The 19347-nt window shown below is 42.0% G+C and overlaps 1 protein-coding gene across 12 annotated transcripts in view; it reads left to right on the top strand.

Moving 5' to 3' along the window:
- The window catches only part of RUNX1 (RUNX family transcription factor 1), a 243420-nt gene that overhangs the window by 129065 nt on the left and 95008 nt on the right, over positions 1-19347 (top strand). For 11 of the 12 annotated variants that reach the window (XM_084843683.1, XM_084843682.1, XM_084843686.1 and 8 more), the window contains one exon: positions 7009-7165. In XM_084843683.1, coding sequence (XP_084699809.1) covers positions 7009-7165 — 157 coding nt within the window. Of the gene's footprint in view, positions 1-1564; positions 6384-7008; positions 7166-19347 lie in introns of those variants that run through there. The other variant, XM_084843692.1, reaches the window with a different exon arrangement.

The following is a 19347-nucleotide window of genomic DNA, read 5'->3' as shown; positions in this document are numbered from 1 at the left end:
ATTCTTTGGTTTTGTTTTAATCCCACACGTTGAGGGCACCGGCAGTCGAAAGCTTGGACCAAGTTCAAGAGCGATTATCCTAACATTTTTACGCTAGAGAGCAGGTGCAGGGACCTCGATCTGGATCGGAACCCTAATGCGGGAAGTAGGGGGGTGCTTTTAAGATCTGGATTAGCCTCCATGCGCCGACTCTAGAGTAAAAATGAAAAGTCATAGTTGCTGTACACATATTTAAAGTAAAGTATGTTTGTGCCCTAAGTCCCGATGGACTCAATGGGGCTTACTTCTGAGTAGACGTGCCCGTAGGACTTCACTGCAAATATTAACTTGGAGGAAAACTCGCATTGATTTCCGCGGAACTCTTAAGTAAGCGTGCCTTGGCCTTATTGAGCCGTCGCCCACGAACGAGTTAAATCGAAGCACGCCAGATGAAGGAGTTTGCTTGTAGATCCAAAGCCTGGCAACAATCCTGCAGAGCGCTTTGCTTTGCAAAAGGTACGGTAGAAGCCCCCTGGAATAATTTCTTTGACCATTGCAGTAGTTCGGCTTTTTCTTCTTTTTTCTTTTTAAAGAGCTGGTTTTGCGGGGAGGGGGTTGCTCTTGCGCCTTAATAACAGAGGGAGAAGCCTCAGCAGTGAGAAACGTTGTGTCCCAGTTCTGAGCACCCTGCCTTGGAAGGAAGGCGGCTCATAGATTGCAGCGGCAAACGTGTTCAGCCAGGGAACACCTTCATTTTACCCCCTTTGGGCTCATTCTTTTCGCCCTAACCACCTTGGAGTCAAGGAAGACGCAGGCCAACTGCCTTTTTTGATGCGTGTGACCCCATAAAAAACCAAGTTTCCGAGGGATTTTGGAGCCGGACGCTGCTGGAATTCATGAGGCCCTGCTGCTCGTTGGCCTGCGGACGTCTGTCTCCGTCTGCCCTTGCCTAATTCAGCGTGACTCCGGCTTCGCTTCGCCATCCCAGGGCGCAACCTTGAAGAAGCGGGCTCCCTGGAGCAGTTTTTCTCCCCGCGCTTCGCAGCCTCCAGAAACGCTCTTCCGCCTGCCGCCCTGCTCCGGGACGCCCTTCCTTGGGAGTAACACTTTTGCTCGAGCTGCAGGTGCTCCGTCAGCGACACACGGGCGGGCGCCACCTCAAGCCGCTAATTGGCAGAGAGGCGCCTCTCCCCGCGATGACACTGACTAGCTGTCTGCCCCCGAGGCCGCGGCCCTGTTGACACCGACTCGCTGCAAGGAAGCCCCATTGAACGGAGCGGGGCTTCCTTCCGAGCAGGGGCGTGCATGGGCCTGGCTGCCCTGAGCCTAAGCCTGTTTTCTTGAGACAAGCACACATTCCGTTGAAATCGGTGGCAGCTCCTTTGAAATCGGTGGCCGGCTGGAGAATAATACGTTTGTTTGCCTGCCAGAGGCCCTCCCGAAGCGTGCCGGAGTTGGACCTTTTTGAATCGCCATCTCCCGCCCTTCACGGTCGTGATTCAAGGTGCCAACTGAGTCTCAAGGCTGATCGGGGTCATGGATGTATCTGGGGGGGGGGGAGTAGGGTTGGATTTCGGGGTTTGGGGAGGGGGGAGAGCGAGGGCCATGCTTGTAAACTGTCCCCCAAGGTGGCTCGGACCGAAGTCCATGGGATCAAGGGCATCCCTCTAATAGCAACGCACAGCCCTGCTCCAGGACCCTGCAAGTGAAGTGTCGCCTCGCAAGCCCCGACACTCGCAACCCCCAATTACACTTGTTTTCGTCAGTTACACTTGCTTTAGAAGTCACCGTCCCTGAATCCAGCGCCCCTTCTGCCTTTGGTTTTGAATGGGGCGTCCTTTCAAGACCCTGGGATCGGGGGGTCTTGTTTATTAACAAAGCCGCCCCCTTCCCCCGCGCTCTGGTTTTTTCCCCATTTTAGCCAGCTTCGTAAGCTTACGCGCCAGTTGCAGCTAAGTCACGGGGAAGCTGCTGTGTTAGGAGGCCGCGTTGTACTATTTCAAACGTTCCGCGCGCCCTTCCTGTTCCCAGGGGACCCTAAGAAGCGAGGATCTTCTTTGCTGGCCAAGCTTCACTTTCTTCGCTTCCCTACAGGCTGACAGCCGCCGGTACGTGTTTCGCTCTTTTTCCTTCGAATTGGAGCGGAGCTTTTAAAGAACCGCCCTGTTAAACCCGATTACCTGCCCGGGTCTGTTTTAAGCAGCAGGCAAAGGGGATGAAAGCAATAGGTCCCGTTTCTCCTTTGATTTCCCCAGAAATGTGTTGCTCTCCGACCTACCCCAGCTTTGAGAACTGTCTGCAAACCCACCCGGCTTGTTCTTGCTTTTGAAGAACAAGATGGATAGGAAATGCATCGAGGTTTAGAAAACAAAAGCAAAACTCTCATCGGTCGTATGACAAATGCAGAAAGCAACCATCAGACGGGGCGAAGGTGTAGTGTTCAGGGAAGACTGTATGTAAAAATATATTCTTCTAGACCTAGGTCTTCCTCTTTCTTTTCAAGTACTATACATATATAAGCAATATCTACTCAGAAGTAAAATCCATAGAATTCGATGGGACTTACTCCAGGGTAAGTGTGTGTATAGGACTGCAACCTCAACCTGAAAAGAAACAGGATAGAAAGGGGTGGGAAGAGAGATTAAAGCAGAATACTGTTTTTAAAAAAGACACGATCTGAGACTTGTGGGGTACTTAGCTTCTCATCCTGCATATTTTTTTATCACACACACGCACACATACACACTCGTTTTAAAAATTTCCTCCCCTTAAACTGTACCTGGGTTTATTTTGTTGCCATCACTTATATAATCTCCTTGTAGATATAACCAAATATTTTTCACAAAGGGAGGGTGGGTTGGTGGGAGTATCTGAATAATTTTGAGGGGGAAATAGTGACATCTAGTTATTGTTTCAAATACCTGTTTCCACAAGAGCTTGCTTTTTAGTGTTCTAAGGCTTCAGATCAACAATCAGCTTCTCATAAAAGAGTTCTAGTAAAGTCCAGGACCCAAATGGTTCTTCTGCTTTTAAATAGAATTGCTGATAAGTTTCCTGGCATTGTTATTATTTACCAGAACACCTACAGTAACCACATAGTTGCAGCCTACAAAGCCCAAACATGCTAAGTGAGAATACTTGGATTTGCATTCCATTCTTAAATGCACTTACTTAGAAGTAGGTACTATTCTTTTCAATAACATTTATTTCCAAGCAAGCATGCTTAGGATCATAGGCTTACACACTGGTTCTATATTTACTTGGAAGTTATGTTTTGCTGGATTCAGCATGACTTATTTAGAACTAACGCTGTGCTGGGTAGTACTCTTCAGGATTTATTTCCAAGTATTTAGGATAACACCGCAGTCTCTGTTTACTGCCTTGTGAACTGGACTGCACATGAACTTGTGCTAATTGGTGGTAATTCTGCCAATTCCTATAGTTAATTCCCTTGATGCTCTTCCATTGCACCTTACAATGCAGAATTATGCATTATTGTAATAATAATAATAATAATAATAATGCTGCAGAACACTGAATTTCATTGGGATTCAATAATTTTAAATCTGAGTATTCAGATTTAATTGATCTGTAGATCACATCTTCAGAGACAGAATTCCACATAACTTTGCCAAAATCACTTTGGAAACCCAGGATTTTCTTTCAAAATAAAATGTATAAATTAAGTGAAAAAGGAAGAAAATCAACTGTAACTATTGGTTACTTTTCATAAATTGTAATAAATAGTATAATTTAAAGCAAGGTAGCAATCTTCTTTCTATTTCATATAATTATTTTTGCTTGCTGAATGGGGTAAAACGGTAAGATCTAATTCTACTGTGGTTTTGAATTGGTGATATTCCATTCAGCTAGCGTAAAATATATTTTTATAAACTGAGCAGTCTAGCAAAATACCAGCTATCTCCAGTCAGCAAGTTCTTACTTATCTGTTTAGTCTGTTTTATAATGTAAATGTTTGTGTTTCTGTGCTTCTTTTACAGCTTTACTTACCAGTCGCTTTCTCCTGGGCCCACAAATTTCTTTTTCTTTAGTGGCTCACTAGAGTTTCCTGTATCATGTTGTAAACGTGGAGAGCTGAAAATACACTTTTTCTGTAGGGTTTTTTTAAAGACAGAAAATGTTCCTCTTGTGTTTGAGGTTGGGGGGGAGGGTTTAACCACTAGTATGCATGTACAGAGAGAAGTACATAGTGTAAAATCATATTTCTTTAAAATGTGTTCCTTTTTGGTTCTAACACTGTAGTTTATTGGTTTCCACCACTGAAAAAGTAAAATATTGCATCTGGAGCAATATTTGTGGACTGCCAAATTGTTGTTAATATCTTACAATATTTTGAATAGGAAAAATAATTAGTGATTAAGGATACAATCCAATGCATTTTAACATTTTATTTTGGGAGGAAGTCTCACTGAGGAGGAAGTCCCATTCTTTTCAATAAGTATGGTTAGGACTGGGACAACTAGATCAAGTTTATGCAAAAATGTGTCATACTATGTTAAATGGGGCTTACTCTCAACTAACTGTTCTTAGGATCAAGTTTATTCATACATAGGTTCAAATCATTTGAATGGCATTAAGAGTAAGCATGCATAGGATTGCAGCATTAGGCTTATTTCCTTTAAACAAAAAAATGAGGGAGCCCAGTTATTGCCATGCCGTCCCTGGTCAACTCTCTTGGTCCTTCATTCAAGAAGCTTCTGGAAGCTTCAGGGGAGAAAACCCAAACACTTCTGGTATACTTGCCTAAAGAAGTCTAAGGGAGAGCCTGAACTTCTATGGTAATTAATTCAGGATGCTTTTTCCTATTAGACAGAAAATATGAGGGAATATGCCCTTTTAGGCAACAGACAGAAGTGGGCAGAGATATGCTTTTGAGTTCTGTACACTTTCAGGTTTAAAACTGAGTGGCACACTTTACAGTAAAGTTGTATATAGTTCACTGTGAGAAGGATCTTATGTCCCAGAGTTTTGCCTGTCTAGTTTGTCCATCCACCTTTGCCTGGTTCCTGCTTCTTCCATAAACATTTGACTAACCTCAATGTGAATGTAAAAAAGGGAGGGGGGGGACAGGAGCAAGTGAATGTGAAAAAGTGAGTTGATTGTGGCATTCCGTTTATAGAGGAGGGCAAAAGATGACTAGGTAAAGGGAAGCAGAATGTCTGCGCTAAGCGGAAATTTCAACACAAACAAGCTTTCAGCAGAAGTGAAAATATTTTTTTAGAAGTTGCAGCTTACTTGGAACATGTGGGCCAAACTCAAATGGGGAGTTTAGCTTCAGAGATAAAAGGAGATTTTTGGACCTCCAGCAGTTAAGGAGCTTCCAACACCCTGATTCTAAACATGTTATGTGGAAGAAAGTACTTTTGATTTCAACTGGATGCCCATGCAGCATGTTCATGATTGAGGTGGCAGTATAGAGTGGAGAAGGCAAGCTGGTTCTAGGGCTGATCAGGAATTAGCTCTGTGATAGGGGAACCCACTGGAGAAAAAGTAACTACAGAATAAAATGAAAGATTAAAGCAACAAAACAGGAACAAGGGGGGAAAGTCAAGCACCTCTAAAGGCATGTTGTTCAATACTATTTCAGAGGAAATTAGAAAGGAAGTGGTTATATATACATTAAAACAGTAATAGGAAAGTCATTATTAAACCAATAGAGGGGAAAGACTGTTGACAAAGATAAACTGAATTGTGAACTTTCATACGCAGAGAAAATACCAAGTGAAGGCAGCAGAATCATTCTTCTGTAAAATGTCCTTAGCTGATACGAATATAGGTGCAGCAGGATCTTCTGAGAGCAAATGTGGCAAGTCACCGTGCCTGAGAAATCCCGTGGTGGCAGCTTTGCATGCCCTCTCAGCTCACTGCAAGTCGTTTACACTGCACTTTTGATGTGCAAGGATCTTTACAGCCATCATTCTGCTTGCCTTGTGAGGCAGATCACTCTTAATCCCCACTGTGTGGTTGGGAGTGTAAGAGAGAGTGCTCTGTGCAACCTGTGTAGCATCTGAAGTGGGGAGTCGTGTATTTTCTCCAGAGGGGAATGCACAAGTGTACCCCCTGCATTAAGAGCTCAGTCATGGGAGAAGCTGTACAGCTGGCTCCTTTCACGGCTGCACAGGAAGCAAAAGGAGATATAGTGTAGCTTCCTGTCCCCTTGCATTTAGCAACCTAAAGTCACTCTCAGTGAGTTGGATCTCAGAGTAGACCCATTGAAACACATGGGACAAGTTAGGCATGACTGACCCAAGGCCCATTGACTTCGACAGGTCTACCCTAAGCGTGATTAAGTCTGGCTCCAGCCCAAAAAATCCATGGCAGAGGGGCTTGAACCTAGATCTACAGTCACTTCACCATCTGCTGGATGCTTGGATCACACTAAGGTTGTGCTGATATAGATGAATCTGTTCTGGCCAGAAGGCCTTTGGGATGCCATATGGGCAATCTCTTCAGTCTTTTGTCATCCCTGTTTGTGTCATCTGTCTTTCCAGCCATTTCTTTGCAGCATCATAACTTTGCAAAATACCACTAACGGGCAGCAGGAATCTGTTGCTGGCACAGTAGCAGTGCAGTGTGGTATCCTAGATTTAGTCACCACATCAACACAGGACTCCAAAATGCCACACAGAATTGATGTAACAATCTTTATGCCAGTTTTATTGAAATGAAACTTATTTCCAAGACAATATTTGGTATTTTGGTTTTACCATGCTCTGCTGTGCTAGATTAGCCTGTGTGTTTGCTTCATAACTTTTAATTTACTCAGTGGGTTGGATCCAGACTAAGTTAGTTGCTCTTAGGTTCTATTGAAATCAATGTGAATAGTTAAACATCACTTAAGTCCCATTGATTTCAGTGGGCCCTAAGTGCGACTAACTTACTCTAGATTCACTTGTATGCATTCTTTCCCTGTTTTGTACTCTGTGGGTTCTTCATGTTGATTTATTTAAAGTTTGCATATTCAAATTACTTACAGGAAACTCAGGATTCTTCCATTTAATCTTTTAGGTGGTGGCGTTAGGAGATGTCCCTGATGGGACTTTGGTCACAGTAATGGCTGGAAATGATGAAAACTACTCTGCAGAACTCAGAAATGCCACTGCTGCCATGAAGAATCAAGTAGCAAGATTCAATGACCTGAGATTTGTGGGTAGAAGTGGAAGAGGTATGCATTTTTGATTATATCAAAATCAAGTCATATCTTAGCTGGTAAGACTTAGAAGAAAATTCTACTCATAGAGTTCTTTGCAGTTCTCAGGCATTTTTTTTTGTTGCAGTCATTACTTTCACTTCAGTAGAATTGTGTTAGAATAAGCAGTTTGAGACTTCCTGTGTTTATGAGACCAATCTAAGTCCACATTGGTGGTGTTGTGGCAAATGACTGTCAAATGTGCTGGCCAAATTATGGACTGCTATCCAGTAGTGCAGATCTGTCATCAGAGCTATGGAGCTTTTCCACATGAGGCATTTATTGTGCATTCATCATTCCCTACTCACCATTGTTTATGGGTTTTTTAGACAACAATGTGACCCTCTGGTTTTGCTTCTGTTTATAAACAGCACTTTCAGTGAGTTTTTTTAGAACAGAGAAAATTGTGTATTATGTCTGATGGTGAAAGAAAACACTGTTTCCACTTGTGTATTTGCACTATTCCATTATACCACAGTGCCACCTAGAGGTTATGTAGCAGAAAAGCAGGAAAAGAAACACTCCTCATGTAGTGCTCAGATTAGATATAGTGTATTAACAGCCTCATGTAGAAAAGCCCATGGTGCCATTTGTACCTGCGTAATATTTGCCCGGTGGTGTAGATACAGAGCACTGTAGTGTTAGTGCTCAGATGCACACACAGAAATCCCGTGTCTGTGGACTGCTCATTCACTTCAGCAGAGAAGGTAACTCTTCAAGGAACAGATGCTCACACTGAAGTGAATAGGGAAGCCAGCCAATGCGCACATGTAGGAATCCATCAGATTAGAGTTTTTGCTTCCAACAGCTTTGATGGTCTTGTACATTTAAGGCACACTCATTCAGCTGGCTAAGATGTTATAATCTTATGGTGAATGGGAAACCCTGGGTGTATGTTGGAATGTTCTGATGCAATAGGATCCGATTGGGTTGGGGTATTATGTTCTGTGATTAAGGTTTTCTAAATATATGGTATAATATTCTATACATTTGTGCTGAAATACATAATAGTCCCAAGCTCACAAGTCATACTTGTCATATAGAGAATAATATATTGTATGGTTATGGATTATGCTTCATCATCCAAAGGAATGGGGGGGAAAAACCTTTCTACTGAATTCAATTCATTTTTACTATAGCACGAAATAATGTTTAACTGTGCTACTTCCTGTAGAACAAATTAATTAGAAATAATTTTTACATTCCATTTGTATTTATGTAATTAATTTAAATGACTCTGGCTACTCATGCAGATAACGCTTATTTGTAGACAGAGTTTTAGAATGAAGTCCATAACACAGACTAGTACACTTTTATAAGTAAAACTATAATGGCCTTTAAATAATTCACATGTACTGCGATATAGAGGGCTTGGCTCTCTATTTGTGGCAAGGACTTAATAAATGAAATTATTAAAATTTTAGTGACAAAAAATAAAATTTCTGGTTAAAATTTGGTGACTGCTAAAAAGAGCAAATCCAGACTGTTGGATATTGTTACATATACCTAGGTGGTCTTCTAATCAGATTGTCCTTCATTAGTTTTGTTACTCAGGGGTTACTCAGTTGGTGTAGTCTGAGTAACCCTGGCTCCAACCCTTTGTATTTTGTGTACAAAAATGCCATATATATCAGTGGAGGTGTGGCTTTCCCTCTTCCATAAGGAATGGAGTTCTTGTGCCCATAATAGTTGTGAAGGAGGTAGAATCTTAACAGTTACTCCATCGTTGTCCTGCCATGAATGCTGAAATGCTCCTATCTGTGAAACTGGTAAAGGTACAATTCCTTTGATCCAAGCTGAATCTATGTAATGGTTTGTACAGTATCTTCTCTCTCTATGGGACTAGTCTCAGCATCCCCATTTATATATTTGCATGGCCAGACATAATGTGTTGACGTTCATGGATATGGCCAGCAGCAATTCCCATAATGGTGGCAGCAGAAAAATGCTGCTGCCATTATGGGAAGTGCTGGTGGTCATATCTGTGATTGTGAGAGCTAGGCACTATGGTGCTCTTCACATGCTCACCTGGCTGAGAATTCTCTCCATCTGTTAGAAGCAGGCACACACCCGCATCCAATGTTTATATGGTAATGTAAGATTTGAGCGCTCTGTACATGAGCTGATATGTGTGTACATCTGATTGAGGCAGTCTCCCCCATTTCAAGGAGGAAGGATCTCCTAAAATCAGACATTCAGGTCACGCATTACTTTTCTGTGCAGGGTGGAGGTGCTGTATGCCTGCCCCTCCCTATCTGGAGAAGATTCTCAGTTTTGTGAGTGTCTGAATTGGCCCTGGGTTCACATGAGCACATGCCTGAGGAAGGCTGGGACTGCACACAGGGCAGAGAAACATGGCATGAATTGGTTCCTCATAGCTGCAAATATAATTCATGAAGTCTGCATAGCTGGGCTGATTCCTGCTCCTTACTAACATGCTGATTTTATCAGGACTAGGATTCATCCTTTGATTTGTGCACAGCAGACATTATTTGTTTTTTCCAAAGAAGCTCCCTTTTGCAGACCTTTCTTTCTGGACTCGATGATCTTATAGGCCCCTTCCAACCCTACTATTCTACCATTCTTTTCTGAAATACGTTTGCTGCTTTTTTAGCCTGTTATGCAGAATTAGATGGCTTTTAAACTTAGCTGAGTTGCTTCTGTGCAGAAGATAATTGCTGGGGGAAAAATATCTGCAGTTGGAATTGTAGCTTGGTGATGCTAACGAATGATAATAATAGGGTAAAGCAGAGAAAATTATATCCATTTACTGAAAACATGAGTGATGCTGTAATGTATAAAAGGATCAGTCATTAAACATGTTCAGTTGTTATATGGAAGGCTGCACCTTTTCAGTAAATGGAATTCTCATTATGATTCAGAGTGTTTAGAAAACATTTTGAAGATTTAAACGTAGAGCTGGCAAAGTGTTTGAGAAGCTAATAAAAACAGGCCTGCACTTTGGTAGCTGGCTCTGCGCGTGAAACCAGAAATCGTAGTCTGTGCAGTTCCTAAAGTCAGAATGGGAAAGTCGAGGAAGGAACAGGAGCTGTTCTGAAGAAAACCATAAGTCCTTTATTTTGCTAATTCCATTCAGTCACTTATAACACTGATCACTTATGTACAAAAGTAGACATGCAAATAAAGATTGACTGTACTTGTCAGGTTAAGTTTAAGGAAGAGATAATCTTGGAGACATTGCATGCTAACTATTCAGATCTGAAGGTTTGATTTCTATGGACAATACCAATTTTGAGTGAGTGACTCATATATGCTTTTGTTTATTCATACAATCCTGAACTGTTTCCTAAAGGTGTGGCTATTTGCATTAGAGTGCATGGTTTCTGCTATTCTTTTATTGCATTGGCTTAAAGCATGGAGACTAAGGTAGTTGCGTCAAAGGTCACGAAATGCATACAGAAAAGCTACCTTCTGTTAGAGCTGTGTGATGTTTATGTGCACATGAAGCTAGCTGCTCAGAAGCAGTAGCAGGAATAAGCAATATGTAAAACATGATCCAAAGGATGACTGGAAATTACATGTGTGTGCATGGTTTTTGTTTGTCATTGAAATTAGTTTATTTTATTTGCTGTGGAACTAGACCTGTGTTGGATATTCTTCTTTTGCTTTCCAGTAAAATCTAGGGGTTTCCATGAAGTGGAAATTTCACCTGAAAAATTCTTAGGCCATGTGAAGATCCCACTTTTTTCAGCCTTGATCAGCAGTGTTGTTTCCCTTGGCTGTTAGCTCCTCCTCCTCCTCCTCCTCCTCCTCCCCCTCCCCCTCCCCCTCCCCCTCCTAGGATTAGTTACATGGGTGATCCCATCAATCAACGATCCTTAAGAGTAAATGTGATGATGCCACAATTCTAGGTAGGCAATAATATTTTGGTTGCACCATTATATCACTGAAGCAAGTGAGGCCATTTAGAAGAATAAGCACTTTTTTTCCAAGGAGTGCTGAAAAATCATCAACAAAAGAGGCATTTTTTTGGCACTGCCAAAAATGCTAATGGAAAACAGTGAGTCGTTTTGGCTGAGCCCTGTGTGGAGCTGTCCAGAACAGTTTTAAGCAATGGGAATGCAAGTTCATCTCTCTCTTTCATTGTCTCCCAGATGTATTGCTAGCCTAATGTTCCACAGGAGATGGTAAATCACAACCACTGTAACCATTAAACTTATTTCCGTGTAATCTGAATAAGTTTGCAGACTTCAGTGATGCTTGAATGAGCCCAAGCAGGTGGGTTAGTAAAGCCCAGTAAATAAACCCACAGAAGTTACTAGCCCGCAAAAATGTTTAGTAACCTTCTGGGGGTTGACAGAGGAGGAACAGAGAGTTCCATACCTCTCGCAGCAATTCCATACCTGGGTGCAGAGGAGGGGCTTCCCTCCTTTGGCAGCCAGCTTGGTTTCTATGCTGAGCACAGAGGAGGGATGGAGCAACCCATCCAGGGCCAGCATCATGGCGAGGCATGGATGGGCACCTGGCAAGGGCACCCTGCCCAGCAGGGGCCCACTGACAAGAGCCCCCTGGAGTTGCACTTCCCCTTCACCACTGCAACCTGCTTGTTCACCTGCCTCTCACTCTGGCCCCGACTATGGTAGTGGTGAGAAGGAGCAGCAGCAGATGCCCCTGCCTACTTGCTCACTGGCTGTCAAGCAAACAAGTAGTAGCGATGATGAGAAAGAGAACGAGGAGCAATAGGAGCTGCTGAGAATGGCAGTGAGAAGACAGATACATTGAGGAAGGGGCCTCATTGAAGGGGTCTTGCCCACGGGCCCTCTGAAACCTGGAGCCAGCACTGAACCCGTCCCTCTTCTGCCAGCCAGCTTATCCACCGGCAGGCAATTCCTTGTTGCATATGGCTACCAGGCTAGTGCTTAACTGTACGGCTGGGGTCAGTCCTTTCCCCCATTAATCTGCTTTCCATTAGCAATTTGAGGAACTTTTAAATCTATGTATACATCTTTAGTTCATTTGAGAAAATGGCTGGATGTATACCGTAGCAAATGCATATTGCAAGTACCTACTTGAATAGCTAAAGTACATTTTATTCTCTTTACGTTCATTTTTGAGGCAGTTGGCTTTTCTGCTATTGCTAAGCATAGAAGGATCCCCATTATTTCAGTCACCCCAATCCCCGCTTTATTCCCCCACACACATTTTGCTCAATTGTCTATGTAACCATATTTCATTAGCCAAAACGTTAACTTACTGGGTGCAGGATTGAAGCTAAATGTCATGGAAGCTTTGACTCACTAAAATGGGTGGGCAACCTGTGGCCCTAGAGCCACTTTTGGCTCTTGGCCTAATTCCAAAAGCCCTCCTTAAGTGATCAGTTCAGGCCTCTGACAAGAATGATCTGTTCTTCCCGCCGCAGCCCAAGAGAGAAATAATGAGGTGTCAGAGAGAGAGAGGGAGAGAGAGAGAGAGGAAGAGAGAGAGAGAAGGGGGCAGCCCCACCTACCACTAGCATGTGGCCCCCAACAGCTTCAGGGAATGATGTCCTTGGCAGGAAACAGGTTTCTTTTCCCTGCACTAAAGTCAATGGATTTAAGCATAATTGGTTACAGGATTATTGGTGTAATGTTTTGGAGGCCCACCATGTGTTTTGGAAACATTAGATGTTGCTGTGCTCCATTCAACCTTACGTATTTTTAAAATGACTTTATTCTCCTCATATGAAATCCAAAAGATGAGAATAGATTCTTGAAAACAAAGATGTTGTATATGACAGTTTTGGCTTGGCTTCCAGCACAAAACAGTTCTGCTTAGAAATTGGCAGATACTCACAATTCTCACCCTGTTCAGCCCAATACCAGTAAAACCCGCTCTTCCGTCTTGTATTTCTGGCACCTCAGCCCCTAAACACTTACTTGGAAGTAGGTTCCACTGATTTCAATAAAACTTCTAAGAAATTGTGCTTGGGATTTCATCTTTCTCTTACTGTTTAAAGCTTGTACTTTTGTTGAATTAGCTAATGAAAGGTTTGAAGTGCAATCCTATAAATGTTTACTCAGAAGTAAGTCCCTTTGAGTTAAGTGTGCATAGGATAGCAGCCTTAATTTTGAAAGGTTTTTACTTCATCTTCCTTTGTATAGATTTCAGAACCAAATATTTATTACCTATGAATTGCATCCCAATCATATAAAAAGTCACCAAGGTACATGAGTTATGATGAAATAACATCACTGTGAAGAGAGCTTATCAAATGTAAGCAAAATTCCTGTTTTGGATAGAAAATGCATTATTGGCCACCAGGTGCACACTAACATCTTTCTTTGTAGAATAATCAATGTTAAAAAAAAAAAAAAGCTACCTGCTAATTGAGTGTTACTTACTTTAAAATTGTTGTCAAGATGAAAGCTCTTTTCATGCAGTGAATAAATGCGGTATAATCCCTATTATATGAGCTTCCATTTCTCTGCTGTAAAATTAGCCCCTGGTTTATACGATAGAACAGTGCAAGAGCTATGCAAATTATTAGTAATAGTCAACATGCTTATTCAGATCCACTATATTTCTCCAGTGACCACATAACTTTGTGGAAAAGTACTCTTGTTTGTACAGATGTCTGGTTACATGAACTTTTCGTTATCCCAAGCGTACAGAAATAAAAACGAAACTACCACAAATATAGTCCATGAATGTAAAGAAACAGGATTGGAAGGCAAAGGAAAGAGACTGAGATATACTGATACTTTCCTTACTGGGGGGAGGGGGGTGTCAGTGGGTGAATGCTAATATGGGCTACTTCTCATGGGGGCTACTTCACAGAAATCCCAAGTTTGTGCTTTCTCTCCCACAGCAGTTTCTCTCTCTCTCTCTCTCTCTCTCTGTGTGTGTGTGTGTGTGTGTGTGTGTGTGTTTATATGGCAGTATGTTTCACTCACTTTCAATAGCATGTTCTTCTTATGGAAAATGAAGCTTACCCACCCCTGCTTCTCTTCAATTTGCCAGGAGCAGATGAGACCATGATGAATCTCTAGCCATTTCTTTTCTTTCACCCTGAAGAATTCTGGGGAAGGTCGGGTAGCTGCCAGTTTAGAGTTAATGAGATGGAGGCACGCGTGAAATGAATACATGTGTATTTAATTGTTATAAAACAGATTTGCAAGCGGAAGAACCAAGCCAATGATCTTGTAAGGAACAGATGCTAGGTTGAGTTTTCCCATTCTGTCAAATGACATGAAAGTCTGTACCACTAGTTCCATGTGAGTGTCTTGTACGAATATTGTTGCATAAAGTATGCAGAATGTAGTTCTAGAAAGGTGCATCACAAGAAGTATGTTTGTTGCTCAAGATTTGGCTGAAGCTGAAATTTGAAATTTCCATAATATGTTTATAGCCACAAGGTCTTGGTCCATTTCCAGATTCTAGTTGCTTTTCCTGGCTTCATGCTTGCAAACTTTACCTAAGGCATGTACCTTCATTGGTTAAGGACATATACATCTGCTGCTTATTGAAAAAATGCCATCCATTTGTTAAGATTTGATATGCAAATATTCAGCAGAATATACATTCAAAAGAATATGGAAATAAAATGAATCCATTTTAAGGAATTACTCAAAAGTCAGGGGAGGGGAGTGAGACATTGTCTATTCTGTTCACTGTAAGGAAGTGTGAAGTGATGCATATTGAGGCAAAAAAATAATAATCCTAACATCATATATATTCTGATGGGCTCCGGACTGGTAGCAATTAACCAGGAAAAAGATCTTGGAATTTGGTATACACCTTGATGAACATCGATCCAGTGTGGCTGTTGTGAAAAGGGGGCATTCCATATTGGGCATAATTAGAAAAGGAATTAAAAATAAAATTGGCAATATCCTGCTGTGCGTTTACACATCTATGGAGCAACCACACTTGGAATACTATGTACGGATCTGGTTACCCCACCTGAAAAAGGATTTTGCAGAGCTGGAAAAGTGCAGAAAGGGGCAATCAAAGGCTAGAGCAATTCCCCTGTGAGGAAAGGTTACAACATTGAAGGCTTTTAAGTTTAGAAGCAAGGCGAGCAAAGGGGAACATGATAGAGGTGTATAAAATTATGGATGGTGTGGAGAGTAGTAGATAGGAAGACATTTTTCTCCCTCTCTCATAATAGTAGAACTCAGGGACATCCAGCGAAGCTGACAGATTCAGGAGAGATAAAATGAATTACTTCTTCACATAGTCATAGTAATACTATGGAATTGGCTACCACGAGATGTAGTGATGGCCACCAACTTGGATGGCTTTGAAAAGGGATTAGACAAATTCATGGTGGATAAGGCTATCATTGGCCCCATTTGCATGACTGGCAGGCAGTTAAGCCACAGTGACTGGTTAACTACTCTGTACATGCCAGGCATGTGCCAGGGGGATTTGTGTAATTACCCTCATCATGTTATGTGAACTCAACCAGGGTGGTTTGTTGCCATAAGTAACAAGCTACCCAGAACCCTACAACAGCTCATATAGTTAACAAGTCACCGTGGCCTGTTAACTGCCTGTTGATCATGCAAACCTAGTCAGTGGCCCAGTTCGTGTGACACGAGGGTTATTAATAAGCCATGGTGCCAGCTCATTTCCCTAATTCCCCTGACTGGGCACGGCTTTTCCTGTCAGCCAAACCCAGCAATACGAGAAGCGGGGGGGGGGGGATAAATTGGCAACCTGCCACCTGCAGGCACTGCAACTCAGCTGCTGTGATCATGAAATCGGTCAATGACTATGGGCTAGTTTGCATGTTAAAATAAGCCACGCTGAAAATAAGCCATGGTGGTTTTGTTGTTCGATCACTAACCCGACAGATGATCAAGCACCCTGTGGCAAATAAGCAAAGTATTACTACGAATAAGCATAGTAGTTACTATAAATTTGCGCAAATCTCTCTGAAGGTTGGAGGGAAAGGGTGTTGCTGTCTAGGAAGGAGATGAAGTGGAGGAATAAACTGACAAATGTCATTTCTTATCAATGTGTTGGAGGAGGGGTGGATTGCAAAGGAGGATGGAAGCAAGAAGTGGCGCTAGAGAGCTCGCAAGGAATGACCAGGTTTTTCGCTGTTCTTGTCAGGTGGCTCTGTAGCCCTTTCTGACAAGCCATGCTCAAGCCATCGTGCCACGTTTGCACAACATGACAAGCCATGCTGACACAAACCTGGCTCACAACCACCGTGGATTGTCGTGTTGTGCCCATATAAACGCTGCCTTGCAGGAGCGGTACAGTGGAGAACGCTCACTTACCCTCTATGGAAGGTGTGTATTTTCTAAAGTTTACAAAATGGCACAGGTGTGTGTGTGTGTGTGTGTGAAGGTACTGCTTGTCGTCAGTGATGTTACATCATTAGCCAATAGTTTGCTGTGAGACGTGCACAGCCACCTTCCACATGGCTGAAAGGACCACGGTGACTCGCAATAATACATAAAATTGAGGTTAATCCAGTATACAGAAAGAAGGGTTGTCTCAAAATAGACAGTTGGCTTAAAAGGTCAGTCTTCTCTTTTTCTGCATTTCAGTAACTTCTAACCAAAAACACTCCCATAAAATGCTGTAAAGATCTGAAAGAAACAATGTTTCATCACTGATTGACTGACAGGATTATACAGCTATTTTTAATTTATAGAGCACCACCCAAATATATAATACTTTACACAACCTAAAAAGATAGAGATCCAGCAGTACTGTTGCTGGATGCATAGGTGGCCTTGGTGACTTGGAGCTCCTTTTATCAGCTTAGGCTGATAAACCAACTGAGACCCTATGTGGATGGAGATAGCCTTGCTACAGTTATCTATGCTGTGGTAACATCCTGGTTTATTTAATGTTTACAGTCATAAATGACTTAGGACCAGATTGCTTGAAGGAGTACCTCTTCCTGTACATACTTACCCAAAGTCTAAGGTCATCTTCTGAGGCCCTTCTCCAGGTTTCCCCACTAAATGAGGTGAGGGAGGGGGCTACCAGAGAGAGGGCCTTTTCAGTGGTGGCATCGAAATTTTGGAATGCTCTCCCCAGAGAGGCTCACCTGGCACTTACATTGTGGAATTTTCGGTGCCAGGTGAAGTTCTTTTTATTCTCAGGCTTTTAGTCCTTTCGTTTTTTAAAGAAAAACAATTAGTGCTTTTTACATCCTTGTATTGCTGTTGATCTCTGCTGTTGGTTTTACTTTGATTTTATTCTGTGGCTGTTTTAATTTGTTTTAGATTTTACATCAGGTTTTATTGTTGTATTCTTATTTTTTTATGGTTTTAACCTATTTTGTGAATCACCAAGAAAGCTTCAGCTATTGGGTGGTATAGAAATGTAGAGACAGATAGACAGATAATAGATAACAATGTACCACCACCTCAGCAATCAGTTGTGTATGTATAACATCGGCTTCACACATGCAACCTTGCCTGGATATCCACAGGCAAAAAAAGGCAGATTCAAAGATCAGCTTTCTGTATTTGTAGTTTAGCACTGGATGCAGCTGCATGCAGGTAAGCTGACCTAGACATGCAGGTGAAGGTGTGCCATTCCAGCTATCTCTTGATCCCTATCCATCTGGGAACTCTGCATACGGCTTCCCCCATACATTTAACATTTATGTGCAACCTTTTCAGTATCCCTGTATTGTGGCTATGGGTCACAGCCCAGCTAGCCAAATTCTGTGCTCTTCTTCAGAAAGTAGTCTGGGGTCTAAAACAATCCACTCCCTATTGGATGATCAGGTTTTACAAAGTTGGCATTGCCTACCAGTATGGGCCTCCTTCATTAGAATGGAGCACATCAACTTGAAATCATTGTCAAGGGAGCTGAGGAATGAATATGTTCCTGGATAGATCCCATTGAGTGGTAGATGAGCAGTGATCGTTTGCCTTTCTAGAACATGCATGAAATAGCATTACAATCAAAGGTATAAGTTGGCGCCTTGTGTATTCTTTACAAATGAAACCGTGTGCAGCTTTTGTTGTTGTCTTCCCTTGATTAAAATTTGGTATGGACACTAGGGCCCAGATAAAGTTCATTCACAAGTGATATTTGGCCCATCAGTTGGGCTTGCCTGATCAACAAGTTTTAGATTAAATCTGTTCAGCTGATTAATGTTAAGGGAGTTGTATGTCTTGCATTTCCCTTCTTGTCTCTACTCTGATAATTTTATGAGTTTGTCTGTTCTTGAGCCCTGATACAGTTTCAAAGGATGAAATCCTTAGTACTGGGCTGATACACTCCAGCACAACCCCTTCTCTTGGACTAGAGTAAGACTGTGTTGTTGGAGTGGCCTCAAAGAGTAGCTGTGTATTTTCTGTGTGTGGCTATAGATGCTGCTGTGGGTGTTGTGGTTATGGCAATGTGATGGCTTACAGAGTGTACAGATTAAATGGACTTTGGGCTTCATTGCAGGAAATGCATTCCAGCTCAACATGCATTTCCACTCCAATCCCAAGTCTGTCTCAGTTGAACAAATCATATGTCTTGACTTTTCAGTGGGTGAAAAGAATTGGACATAAAAAGAAGGAATTGCATGTCCCATTTCTTAATTTAGACAAACTGTAAGAAGAAGAAAATCTTATGGCGCACTCCTATGCATGTTTAGACAGAAAAAAAGTCCTACAGCTCCCAGCATTCCCAATCCAACATGGCTGGCTGGGGAATGCTGGGAGTTGTAGGACGTTTTTTCTGTCTAAACATGCATGGGATTGCACCCTTAGTCTATTTATATACTTACAAACCAATGACTTTATAAGCATATATACATTAATGAAGTAAGTGCTAATGATACTAATGACTAGAATCCTTCAAAGAAGGAAAAGGAAATTTCAAAAGATGACTACAGTAAAAGGCTGTAGCATTCATATACATTACCCAAATATGAAGCTTTTCGACTTTAAAATACAGCAGGTTTAACTGATTTGGCAATAGGTAATAGACAGACAAGTAAGTACTTATTCATAGCACTCATTATCTTGAGCTTAAATGTCTTTTGATTGCCACCAGCTTTAAATGTCTTATACAAGGAATGGATAATGTAATGAACATTAGGCCTATCCATGACTATTATCCAAGGTAATGGACCTTCCATATTCAGAAGCAGCATATCTCAGATTACCAGATGCTGGGGACCAAACGAGGCAGCGGCCATCACCATCGTGACCTCCACGTTAATCTACCAAAGACATCTGGCTGGC

This window comes from Heloderma suspectum, chromosome 3, assembly GCF_057233095.1.
Source record: "Heloderma suspectum isolate Gila_16-S chromosome 3, 16-S_ref, whole genome shotgun sequence".
In the NCBI taxonomy this organism is placed as follows: domain Eukaryota; kingdom Metazoa; phylum Chordata; class Lepidosauria; order Squamata; family Helodermatidae; genus Heloderma; species Heloderma suspectum.
Note: the sequence above shows the minus strand (reverse complement) of the source record. Positions and strands in the feature narration are given on the sequence as shown.